The sequence below is a fragment of the Microcebus murinus genome, chromosome 4, assembly GCF_040939455.1.
Source record: "Microcebus murinus isolate Inina chromosome 4, M.murinus_Inina_mat1.0, whole genome shotgun sequence".
Taxonomy (NCBI): Eukaryota; Metazoa; Chordata; class Mammalia; order Primates; family Cheirogaleidae; genus Microcebus; species Microcebus murinus.
In genome coordinates, this window is record NC_134107.1 from 15,899,846 (window position 1) to 15,913,339 (window position 13,494).

General features: G+C 39.0%; 2 protein-coding genes and 1 pseudogene across 2 annotated transcripts; 1 reads left to right on the forward strand and 2 right to left on the reverse strand.

The window, feature by feature from the left end:
- Positions 1–419: 419 nt before the first annotated feature.
- On the forward strand, positions 420–1,355 carry LOC105863126 (olfactory receptor 5AN1-like). The gene has a single exon (XM_012749880.2). The coding sequence runs from the start codon at positions 420–422 to the stop codon at positions 1,353–1,355; it is 936 nt and encodes a 311-aa protein (XP_012605334.1).
- Positions 1,356–9,700: 8,345 nt separating this feature from the next.
- Positions 9,701–9,942, reverse strand: LOC109730736 (NADH dehydrogenase [ubiquinone] 1 alpha subcomplex subunit 1-like; annotated as a pseudogene).
- Positions 9,943–11,834: 1,892 nt separating this feature from the next.
- LOC105863119 (olfactory receptor 5AN1) lies at positions 11,835–12,779 on the reverse strand. Its single transcript, XM_012749873.3, has one exon. It carries the CDS (start codon positions 12,777–12,779, stop codon positions 11,835–11,837), a length of 945 nt encoding a protein of 314 aa, XP_012605327.3.
- Between the last annotated feature and the right edge of the window lie 715 nt (positions 12,780–13,494).

The following is a 13,494-nucleotide window of genomic DNA, read 5'->3' on the forward strand; positions in this document are numbered from 1 at the left end:
TTTACATTGACATTTACTGCAGATGAAGACCCTTCATAGTTTGATGCTGGTTTTCCATTGGTCCAGTGCACCCAAAGTCCAGCAAACTAAATTTAATTAATGAATCTACCTTATATATGATAATCTGAGAATTTCTCTGACAATTTTATAAAACTTTCCAGTCACCTTTTCCATTATCTTTTTTAATTCTCACGAGACTCCATGAATTAATCGAGAAATTAAAGCACTGTGCAGGTATGTGTTGACAAATCAAAATGAAATGCTAAGTTCTTTCCACTAGAAAGACAGTGAAGCATTTCCCCTTTTCCAATGCTCATTGGAAAAAAGATAGACACATATGAAAAAGGTAATGCTATTCTTTCTCTTGAGCCAGCAATGCATTATCCTGTGTTCCGTTTTATATTAGGGGCACCAAGCCAATGATTGGGGCAGAAAATATTACAGAGGTCACTCACTTCATCCTGTTGGGATTCTCAGATTTTCCAAGAATCATAGCATTGCTCTTTGTCATATTCCTGGTGGCCTACCTTATGACTCTTACTTGGAACCTGTGCCTCATTGTTTTGATAAGGATGGATTCCCACCTGCATACACCCATGTATTTCTTCCTCAGCAATCTGTCCTTCATAGATGTCTGCTATGTCAGCTCCACAGTCCCCAAGATGCTTTCCAACTTCTTCCAGGAGGAGCAAACTATCACCTTTGCGGGTTGCTTTGTGCAGTACTTTGTCACTTCAACCATGGCACTGAGTGAGTGTTGTCTCATGACAGCCATGGCTTATGACCGGTATGCTGCCATCTGTAACCCCCTGCTGTATCCATCAATCATGTCACCCAGCCTCTGTGTTCGGATGGTGCTGGGATCCTACATGGCCGGACTCACTGGTTCTTCATCCCAAATTGGTGCTTTGCTTCAGCTCCACTTCTGTGGGCCTAATGTCATTAGCCACTTCTTCTGTGACATACCCCAACTGCTAATCCTGTCCTGCAGTGATACTTATTTTGTACAGGTCATGCTTGCTGTACTGACAGTGATCTTTGGGATAGTAAATGTTCTCGTTATCCTGATATCCTATGGCTATATTGTCATCTCTATCATGAAGATCACTTCAACTAAAGGTAGGTCCAAGGCATTCAACACCTGTGCTTCTCATCTGACAGCTGTGTCCCTCTTCTATATGTCAGGTATGTTTGTCTATTTGAGTTCCAGCTCTGGTGCTTCCTCCAGCTTTGACAGATTTGCATCCATCTTCTACACAGTGGTGATTCCCATGTTGAATCCCTTGATTTACAGTCTGAGGAACAAGGAAATCAAAGATGCTTTGAAGAGGCAGCAGAAGAGAGGGTGCTGCTAAGGTCACGGATGCTGAGATTTCTGATCATTTGGCCTGTTAGAATTGCCTTATCCCACAATAGTAAGCTTATAAATAGAATTTAACATAATTCATTCTGCCTTTGGACAAAGAAGGATTGACTTGATGCAGACAATATGCCATTATGGACCAATAGCTAACTCAATGGCATAGAAAAACAGTCATTTTACGTTGTGAAGGTTCATTATTTCTATTACACATTGAGGGGGCTTCTTCATGTATTAACATATTCACAAGTATTTGTGAAACAGCAAGCTGTAGAAACTTTTTGCCTTTTCTTGCCCTTGAGATTGAAGACGGCTGAATGTCAGCATTCTGCCCCTAGAAAAGTCATGCCTGGAAGAGACCCTCAGGAGTCCAGAAACATCATCTGCCAAATATTCTGATGGAGCATAGTAAATACATGGTGATGGTCATTGATTATTCTGCATATTTCTGAACAGACAGGAATGAACGGACACAGGGGATATACCACGGGAAATACAAAAATCTATACATTGGCTTCCTTGTGGAAACACCAATCTGAGAAACCTAAGACTTATTTAAGGCCTCTTTCAGTGCTAATCATCTAAGTTTTTGGTCATATCCTTGCCTCCACCAGCTCTAGTCTAAGGAAGGAGGAGGTTATCTGAATCATGAAAGGGATGATAGAAGAATGTGGTCCCTCCTGTGCCATATACTTGTGAGTCTGATGACTTATTTTTTTGCATGTAGAGTCCAGTGAGGATTTATCATGAGACATGATATTCAAAGTTCATGTCACAGGCAATAGCAATACATGATACTTTAGGGCTCAGACCTTTCTCTCTTTTCTCTATTAAATTCAGAAAATCTACCCTTGTTGGAAATAGCCAATGGGATCACACCATCAACTTATTTTTGATATTTTAAGCATCTGTTCATGTCATGACAGAGACACTGAATATTCAGTGTTGCAGAGACTAAAAACAAGTATGGGAAACTGGTGTACATTCATTTGTATAGCTTTTGTTCTAGAGTTTTATGATTGTATAAGTGACACCGTGGATGCATAGAATAACTGTTAGTTTAATGTTGTTTTATCCAAAAGATTGTCCTTTCTGAGAAACATACAGAAAGTTGTTGGGGAGGAAAGAAAACACCCATCTGGATAACCCAAAAGTTAAATAAATCCTGGAAGTAAATTTAAAGTCAGAAATCATGCTTGACGGGTGAAGCTAGGAGCAGTATACCTAATCACTCATTTTGTGTGAAAGATGGGGTCTCAGGTTTTATATATATATACACACACACACAAAAATATATATATATTATACAATATATATTATATATATAAAATATATATGTATATATATATATACACACAGAGGTATGTACAATATAAACAGATACATACACTCATATAAGTATACATATGTACAATATGGACACATGGATCCCTGGGAAGTGTCGAATGGCCTGAGTGGCTGGTCATGGATCTGGAAGGAGAAACACTGGGAGGTTGGGGACAAGGAAGGCTGGGGTAGAGCATGTAGATGAACACATGTAAGCAGATATGAGTGGAAAATCTTTGCACCATATATTAACACCCATAGAGTAATTCACTGCAACAGAGAAACTGAACATCCAAGTATACAGACAAACTTGGTCAGTTGACTTCAGCCAGCCTGGATCACTGGCCACATGATGGACACATGATAGTAATGACCATGGCAGGAGAGAGGGAGGCTACTCAGGGGCCCAGTGTCACAAGTTTTTCACTTACCAAGGCTGATTTGTTACTATTGCTTCCAAATGTCATGTATAGAAAGAATCAAAACTGTAAAAAAAAAAAAGGCAAAAATTCTATTCTCCCCAATTACTGTATGGATTGTGTGAAAAACCAATTACAATCCCAACATACTTGTTTGCAGAAACTAAACAGTTGGTTGTGGAATTAATATAAGAAAGTGCAAAGTATCCAAGATATTTTTGCCCTAAAAGATAGCAGTATATTAAAAAGCCATATTAGTGACATCAGCAAGATGGGCAGGAGGAGATCCCAGACCTTATAGCCCACAGAAAACAACACTCAGACAGCTATCTGTGAATGAAAACAGCTCTGAGAGGGCTCTAGAGTTCAGTTAAGAAGCTGCAGCAACACAATGGAGAAAAATAAAAGAGTGAGTCACAGTTCTCCAGAAAGACAAAAGCAACAGGATATCAGAGAAGTCCCGGAACTCCCTAAAATTGTTTGTAAAATATTCTGCCTATGTATATATATATATATTTTTTTTTTTGTAGGGATAAGGTTTATATCATTTGGATTGACAAGAATGTCCATGAGGTAACCACTGAAAGGTCTAGGCTGTAATCTTGTAGACACTTTCATGCATTTCTACATGTTATCTACACACAGAGTCGGTCCTTTTGTTTTGACATTTGTGTGTATGTATTCTTTTTTATTTTAACTAAAAGTAGGACCAGACTTTCTCTAAATATGCTATTCTGCAACATGGTGTTTTTTCACTCGAGATGACTTTCTATGTCAGCACATACAGAAAACATTGCTATTGTTCCACAGTGTCCTTGCTTAATATTAGGTGCAACATTTGGGCCATAATTATTTAATCACCACAAACACAGAGTGAGTGTGCACAGATCAAAGGAAGAATTCTTTGTATTGGTGAAGGGGATTGTGTCATGGCAACTTAGGAGAAGCAGAATATGTGAAGTTGGTGAATTGAGAAGAGATTTGATAGGTCACCAACATCTTATTGGAAACAAAAACACAAAGAAGGATGGGGAAAGTGCAAAATGTTCATATTTGTTACCACTAAGGGCAGAAGCACAATTTGAGTAAAAGGAGTTATGGGTGTAACTAAGGCTGCCTGCACATATGTCCCAGCCTCAGCACTCCTCTCCATGCCAGAGACATTAATAAAATGGAAAGCAGCACGCACACATACACACAAAATAGATAACATTAATCATAAGCCAATGCATGGCCATGTGTAGTCTAGGCAAGGCCACCTTGGGGAAAATTCCAGGGATGAATTGAGAAACACTGTACCAGATGCAACAGGCAGAGGCATGAAGTTATAAAGGAAAGAACTGAGTAATGTATTAAAGAGCCATGCTACATCAAAGCATTGGAGAGTGTCTTTGCATCCTGATCACCTACTTTATCCCAGTGACAATGGCCAAGACAGTTGAGAAATCACCTGGCTGCAGTGCTAATCATCCTTATGGAGATCTGGAAGGATGCACTGACCCCTGCCCTGTGTATAAGACGATCCATGCCTTTCCACCCTCCCCTATTCTGCAGTTTCTCCTTGGACTCTGCCAGCAGGCAGGACCTCAAGCCAGCTAAGCTCCCCAAGGACTGTGATGCAAACCGGGAAGTCCTATGCCCTGGATCATGGCCTGACCTGGAGCATGGCCCTCCCATGGGAGCTGCCATGCCCTTCGAGCTCACTGCAGCTAGGACCCACTCTGTTAGGCCCCTGAAAGCACGCACTCCTCAGTAGACTAGTTCACAAATATCCCTTCTGTGCCCCCAGGCTATGAGGTAGAGACCTGGATGTGTGTGAGAGCATGGTGAGACCAGAGAAATATTTACATCAGAAATAGAACAAGATAGTTGCAAATTGTAAGAGGAACATATTCAGCCCTAGTGCCCACTGGCAGGCTGCTGCAGCCGGGGGCTGTGCCCCCCAGTGGTCCACAGGGATGCATTCATGAGGCCGGCTGTGAGCACCAGCCCCGTGTGGGAGTGCAAGTTCATGCCCCTCTTTGCCCAAGCCAGAAAGCTTGAATTCCGCAGTAGGTTCCAAAGGGAACTCATAGAGAACTGACAAAGATTTAGTAAGTAGCTTATCAATTTGCAGGCCCTGCAGCCTGATGTTGTCAGGATACTCAGAGGGAACCGTGTCTTTCAAGGGCAAAGAAATCAAGCTTGATAGGCTGATAAGCACAATGGAATACCCAGTTTTTGTTTTAGAATTTTTTGTTTTGTTGAAAATTGTAGTGCATGTTCCTGTTGGTAGATGACCATGGGAAGCCAAAACAAAACCACAGCTTCCTTCACAAGCGTGCCATCTCTACCCAGAGGGTCTCAATGTTTAAGGGCATCCAGCCAAGAGTCTGCAGCTTCTGTTTCCATGACAGGAGCAGCCCTGCCAGGGGACCCAACAGGTTGGTGCCTCTGGCGAATTTGCACCACCCTGTGTAAGGGTGAACATTTCCAAGAGTTGCCTCTGTGACTCATTTTTCACACTCACAGTTGTCTTCAGCACTCCTCTGTCTTGTAATTGGTACTTTGTTCCTTTCTATATTTTACCACCTGCAGCCTGGCTCTCTTTTTAGTTGTCATAGACCCGACAGTCCATCCTGACCAAAGGGAGGAAAAGGTGAAGACTGATTTCCTTTGCTCCTGTACCTACTCCCTTAAATACACGTGCCCTTTTATGTTACATTTCTACTTCTAGGAACTAATCCTAGAGAAACAGGCAACTGCACAAAGACTTACATACAGGATTTCAACACAGTATTGTTTATAGTAGTGAAAATGTGGAAACTACATGACTGTCAGTGACTCCCCCTTCCATTCCTCCCTTTGAGCAGAGACAGGGCATGAGCCCAACCCTCACCCGAGGTGGTAAGAGCTCTTTGCATGCTCTGTGTCGCTGGGTCATCTTATACATGGGGCAGGGGTCAGTCAATCCTTCCAGACTCCAATATGGATGGTTAGAGCTGAAGCCATGTGATCTCCCAGTTGTCTTGACCATTGTCACTGGAATAAAGTAGGCAATCAGGATGCACAGATACTCTTGAATGCTTTGACTCAGCATGGCTCTTTAATACATTGCTCAGTTCTTTCCTTTATGACTTCATGCCTTTGCTGCCTGTGGTACAGTTTCTCTCAAATTCATGCCTGGACCTTTCCCCAAGGTGGCCTTACCTAGACTACATTTGGCCCTGCCTTGGCTTATGATTAATTTTATATGCTTTGTGTGTGTCTGTGTGTATGTTGCTCTCTATTTTATTATAATGTCTGGCATGGAGTGGAGTGTTGTAGGCTTGGGCATATTTCTGGGCAGTATTAGTTATGTCAATAACTCCTTTTGTTCAAACAGTACTTTTGGCTTTAGTAGTAATGAATATGAACATTCTGTAGTTTCCTCGTTCTTATTTTTTCTTTGTTTTCATAAGGTCCTGGTGACCTATAAATGTTTCTTGGAATTCACCAACTTCACCTATTCTGTTTTTCTTAACTTTCCATGACACAATCCCCTTCTCCAATATAATGAATTTCCTTCAATCTGTGCCCACTCACACTATGTTTTTGATAACTCATTAAATTGATTATGACCCACTGTTGTATGTAATATTGAGTAGTGGGTAATATTGAATTGGATCTTGCTGATGTCACTAATATATGGCTTCTTAAATCTGTTATGCGAAAGTGGTACTGGCATAAAAACAAATACATTGACTAATGGAGCAGTATGAACTGTTCAGAAAGCTTCAGAAAGTCCAGAAATAAACTCAATGCATTTTTATGATCAATTGATCCTTGTGAAAAGTCCCAAGTACACAAAATGAATAAAGAATAGTGTCTATAATAAATGGTCGTTGGAATACTGGAAATACACAAACAGAAGAATGAAATTGGACCTGTATCTCACATCTTATACAAAAGTCATCTCAAGATGGATGAAAGATTTAAACATAAGACAAAAAACTGTAAATCTTCTAGGAAAAAAAATATGGAAAATGTTCCAAGACTTTGGTCTGGGCAAAGATTTTTTGGAGATTATCCCAAAAGTACAGGCAACAAAAGATAGACAGATGGATTGCATTAACAAGCTTCTACACAGCAATAAATAAATAAATAAATGAGAATGAAAAGATGATCTGAAATAAAAATAAAAAATAAAATCCACTTTCTATTATATAAAAAAAGAAAAGACAACCTATCAATTGGGAGAATATATTCACAAAAAGTATACCTGATAAGGGGCTAATATCTAAAGTACATAAGGGACTCAAACAATTCAGTGTCAAGAAAACAAATAAACAAATCAAAAAACGAGCAAAGGACCTACATAATCACTTCTCAAAAGAAGACATAAAATGGACAACAGATATATTTTAAAATGCCCGTCATCACTAATTATCAGGAAAATACAAATTTAAGACATGAGATGTCACTTCATACTTGTGACATATCACCTCACACCTATTAGAATGGCTATCATCAAAAAAACAAATGATAACACATTGTGGCGAAGGATGTTGAACAAAAGGAATCCTTGTGCACTGTTGGTATAAATGTAAATTAATAAATATGGCCAATTTGAAATACAGTATGGAAGATCCTCAGAAAAGTAAAGACAGAATTACCATGTAATCTATCAATCCCCCTCTGGATATATATCCAGTATGTTGAAGAGATATCTACATTCCCATGTTCGTTGCAGCATTAATCATAGTAGTCAAGATATGAAAGCAACCTCGGTGTTCATCATCAGATCAATGGATAAAGAATGTGTGGTATGTAGACAAAATGGAATACTATTCATCATTACAAAAGAAGAGCAGTCCTGTAATTTATGACAACAGGATGAACCTGGAAGACATTATGCTAAATGAAATAAGTTAGGCATAGAAGGACAAATACCACATGATCTCACTCATATGCACAATCTACAAAAGTTGAACTCTTAGAAGTAGAGAGTAGAATGAGAGTTATCAGAGGCAGGGGGAGGAAACTGCATGGGGAAAGGAAATAATCTGATCAAATGGTACAAAGTTTCAGTTAGGAGTAAGCTGTAGAGATCTATTGCACAGAAGGATGACTATAATAAATAAAAATACGTTATATATTTCAAAATTACTAAAAGAGGAGATTTTAAATGATTTCATCACAGAAAAATATAAGTGTGTATAATAATGGATTTGTTAATTAGCCTGGTTTATTTAGTTTTATTTATTTAGTTTTTGTTCTGTGACTAAACTTTTCTGTGGTCAGAAATACTATCTTATGGTCTATGGTTATAGTCAACAGTGATGCTTAGTGATGCCTGGATTCTTTTTTCTTTTTTTTTAATTTTTTGTCATTTTATTTCTTGATCTCATAATATTGAGCACATGCCTTGGTCGTATTCTTGCATATGGGCTCTATTCTCTGCATTACTTAAGTTTCTCTTCCATCTTCCCCTACTTTGTGCTCTCATTCCCACCTCCCATTTCTTACTTTTTAGAATTTCATTTATTCATTTGTTTAAATTAACAAGTAAAAGTCACATCTATTTATGCCGTACAACATGATGTTTTGACATATGCTGTCGACCTAAAATGGACAACAGGGAGACCAACTCTCCAAATGACACCACCCCTCAGCCTCTGGTAACCGCCATTTTACTGTCTGTTTATGTGAGTTCAACTTTTCTCCTTCGAGAGCTCTGTCCAGTCATTCAGGCCATTCAATACTGGCCTGTGTCCTGATGCCTAAACAAACATGCTACCCTTGGGCTTGGGCTGCTTCTTTCACAAAGCGTGGATGACCAGGTTCCCTGCTCTAAGCTCCACCTTTTGAGCACAATTTCTGACTTTCAAATCTTCTTCCAGGATTGATTTAGTTTATTGTGCTAGCCAGGTAGGTGTTTCCCTTGCTCCCAGCAACTTATGGTTTACTTCTGAATCTATGCTATATCAGAGAGGACAATCTTCCTGGATAAAAGAAAGCCAATTTTAAAATTCATTGTTAAAAAAAAAAATTCATTGTTAGCTTTTAATAATTTTCAATGTTATTTTCTCATAACATTGGCGTGAATTGTCCTTAAGACCAACAAAGAGATTTATCCCAATATCTTATTTACAAAAAGCTATTCGATAAATTGAATTTTTACCTTCTGGACATCGATTGGTCCCTTTTTGTTTTCTAGTTTTTGAGTCAAAACTATCTTCAGAATAATGATAGGAATAAACTTGATTTTCCAGAAAATCATGAAAATTATCATTAATTTTTCTCATTTTCCAGAAAATGATTTTTAATATAATTTTCAAGAAAATTATCATCAATTTCTAGAAGTTATCATGATTTTCCAGAAAATTATCATTCAATTTCTTCCATTTTTATCTGATGATTTTACTGTTGTGGATACATTCTCTTAAAATTTAAAATCTCTTCTATACTTACTCTTTTCTCTAAATTTGGATGTTGTCTATTTTCTTGTAAAATATTCTATAAGCCTGCTTTTCTAAAAATTTTTTTTTCATTTTATTTTTATTAAGCAGTATATAACACACTTCATGCAACATAATACACTGTATGACCTATCAGGGGTAAATGACCATTACTGAGTTATTTTTTCATCAATCAGGAAAGTGCTGCTTTAATCAATGTTCTCCAAACCCTTTGACACATAGTAGTAATTAACTCCAGAGATGTACCTCTTTCCATCAAATCCCAATGACATAAATAATGGGCAACCTTTTTTTCCTTGCCACCGTTAATGAACTTGTGGATGCACGCAGTGGCCACTCCGGGGAGGAACAAGCACGCACCCATGATGGCAAGTCCAGGCACAATCTTAAACCACATCTCAGCACGGTTACCTAGGCCAAAATTCCACTTCTAGGCCCCTTAAATGTGACTGGGCTTCGGCTCCCTTAAAGCCTGCCTCTTTTATGTATTTTCTTGATGATCTATCAAATTTTGTTCTTCTTCCCAATGTATCTCTACTTATTATTTTTTCCTCCTGTTTTCCTTACGGTTTGAATTTACATTCCTCTTTCAATTTCTTCAATTCAGAACCTTGTTACTTTGATTACTTCTTATTTTAGCATTGGCTGCATCTCACAAATATTGCTACATTTTGCTCATACTTTCCTTGTATATTGATAGGAAATTTGGCACCTTATATATTAAGGGGCATTTAAGAGGGGAGACTTTGATATCTGCAATGCTGAGCTTGAATCTCTACCTCTCAACTTACTAGCTGTCTTTCTTAATTCCTCTGGCCTAAGTTTGTTCATCTGTGAAGTTGGCATAAAAACAAAACTTAGCTCAATGTAAGCCATTTAAATTCTTTGAACATAGCAAGCACTCAATAAGTAATAATACATGACTCATATATAGTGTTTATCATGTGCCGGAGTCACTATTCTGAGTTTTTGACAAATACCAAGTCATTTAGTCATCCTAAACAGATATGTGGTACCCCCATTTTATAGATGATAAAACTGAAGCACAGAAAGATTACATGGCTAACCCAACATCACACAACTAGGGAGTGGCAGAGCCTGTATTTGAAACCAGGCAGTTTGGTTCAGGAGAAAATTTTTAACTTTTAGTAAGTATGCTAATTAACTATTGCTGCATATGAAAACCTAAAACTCAGTGCCAAATGCAGCATTCATTTATTGTCACTCATGCATATCCAGGTCACCTAGAGATCATCTGGGATTGGCTGATCTACACTAGGCTTAAATGGGTGACTCCTCTGAACTTAGCTATGGGGTAAATGGTCTAGGTGGAGGTTGGCTGAGACAGCTATGACCAATGTGTCTCTTATCCTCCTCCTAGATCCAGTAGTCACTCAGTCAACAAAGAGTGAATTTTCTGAACTTAATGGGGGAGAGAAAAGTCTGAGTCCCACAATATCAAATATCGCTATTGGCTGTGACATGGACTTTGAATATCATTTTCCATCATAAATCCCCACTAGACTCTAGATACAAGAAATTCAGTCATCAGACTAATAAGTAAATGGCACTGGAGGAAACAAATCCTTATGTCCATCCCCTCTCAGGATTCAAATCACCTCTCCCGTCCTCGGGCTACTGTTGGTGGAGTCAAGGAAATTACCAAAAACTTAGTAGATGATTTTGTAGTTTGCCTAAGGCACTGAGAGAGGCCTTAGACAAACTTTAGCTGTCTCAGACTGGTATTCCCAGAAGGTACAACTAGGCCAATCTATAGCTTTTTTCTTTCTAATGGTGGATCCCCTCTGTCTGTTTATGCCCACCTGTTCAGAAACACAGAATAACCAATGGTCCCTACCATGTATTTATTACACTGCATCCGAATAGTTGGGAGATGGTGCTTCTGGACTGTTGGGGGCCCCTGCCGGGCATTTCTTCTCTAGGGGCTGAGTCGTAACATTGAGCAGTCTTCAATCTCAAAGCCAACAGAAGCAAAACATTTCTACATCTTGCTGTTTCACAAATACTTGTGGATTTACTAATAAATGATGAGGCCACCCCTGAGGTAGGGTTAAAATAATAAACCCCCAGGCCTTAAAGATACTGTGTTTCTGTGGCATCAAGTCAGCTGTTGGCCCATATTGGCACATTTTCTGCCTTAAATCAAGCCTTCTTTGTCCAAAGGCAGCGGGAAGGAGGCAATTTGAATTTTGTCATATTCCATTCGCATGCTTATTAATGTGGGTTATGGTGATTCTGATAGGTCAAATCTGTTAGAAATCTCAGAGTCTATGACCTTAAGCAGTACCATTTCTTCCACCACCTCTTCAAAGCTTCTTTGATTTCCTTGTTCCTCAGACTGTAAATCAAGGGATTCAACATGGGAATCACCACTGTGTAGAAGACGGATGCAAATCTGTCAAAGCTGGAGGAAGCACCAGAGCTGGAACTTAAATAGACAAATAGACCTGACGTATAGAAGAGGGACACAGCTGTCAGATGAGAAGCACAGGTGTTGAATGCCTTGGACCTGCCTTTAGCTGAAGTGATCTTCATGATGGAGATGGCAATATAGCCATAGGATATCAGGATAACGAGAACATTTACTAACCCAAAGAAAATTGTTAATACAGCAGTCATGGCCTGTACAAAGAAGGTGTCAGTGCAGGACAGGATTAACAATCGGGGCATGTCACAGAAGAAGTGGCTGATGACATTAGGCCCACAGAAGTGGAGCTGAAGCAAAGCACCAATTTGGGCTAAAGAAGCAGTGAGTCCGGCCATGTAGGATCCCAGCACCATCCGAACACAGAGGCTGGGTGACATGATTGATGGATACAGCAGGGGGTTACAGATGGCAGCATACCGGTCATAAGCCATGGCTGTCATGAGATAAGACTCACTCAGTCCCATCGTGGAAAAGACAAAGTATTGCACAATGCAACCCGCAAAGGTGATAGTTTGCTCCTCCTGGAAGAAGTTGGAGAGCATCTTGGGGACTGTGGAGCTGACATAGCAGGCATCCATGAAGGACAGATTGCTGAGGAAGAAATACATGGGTGTATGCAGGTGGGAATCCATCCTTATTAAAACAATGAGGCACAGGTTCCAAGTCAGAGAATTAAGGTAGAACACCAGGAATATGACAAAGAGCAATGCTATGATTCTAGGGAAATCTGAGAATCCCAGCAGGATGAAGTGGGTGACCTCTGTAATATTTCCTGCCCCAATCATTGGCTCAGTGCTCCTAAAATCAGAAAGGAGACAAGATAATGCATCGCTGACTCAGGAGAAATAATAGCATTATCATTTTCATATGTGTCCATCTGTCCTTCAATGAGCACTGGAAAAGGAGAAAGGCTTCACTGTCCTCCTAGTGGAAAGACCTCAGCTTTTCTTCTTGAATTGTTAACATACACCTGCTCAGTGGTTTAGGTTCTCAATTAATTTACAGAGCCTCATGGCAATTAAGAAAGATATTTAAAAAGTTGACTGGCAACTTTTTAAAAAAGTACCACAGAAATGCTGAGATCATTACATCTGAGGTACAGATTATTGTTAAAATAAAAAGTTTTTAAAAGACCTTCTATAATTCATTATATAACTGCTGGTATATAATCATGAAAGCATACATGACGTCTTTCCAAAATAAACTTGACATAATCCTTCTGTTTTGGATTGTTGTCTAAGTAGATTTAAAAAATTTCTTCTTTTACACTTAAGAAAAAATTATTTATCCAGTTTATAATAATTTCTCAAACTTATTAACAGATGTATTTAATACAACTACTCCAAACTGGCCTGGAAAATAATATCATAAATTTTGAAAATAGTTTGGTGGGGCAGAGCATGTATGCCCAAAAAAGTTATGGAATAAGTCTTCTTAGGAAAGTCTTTGTGTAAAGCATTCCCAAAAGAGGCCGATACAGCTCACTCTTGGCCCAAACTA

What these genes read in the sequence shown, in the direction of transcription:
- LOC105863126 (XM_012749880.2), top strand. Translation starts at nt 420, where the DNA reads ATGATTGGGGCAGAAAATATTACAGAGGTCACTCACTTCATCCTGTTG.
- LOC105863119 (XM_012749873.3), bottom strand. Translation starts at nt 12,779, where the DNA reads ATGATTGGGGCAGGAAATATTACAGAGGTCACCCACTTCATCCTGCTG.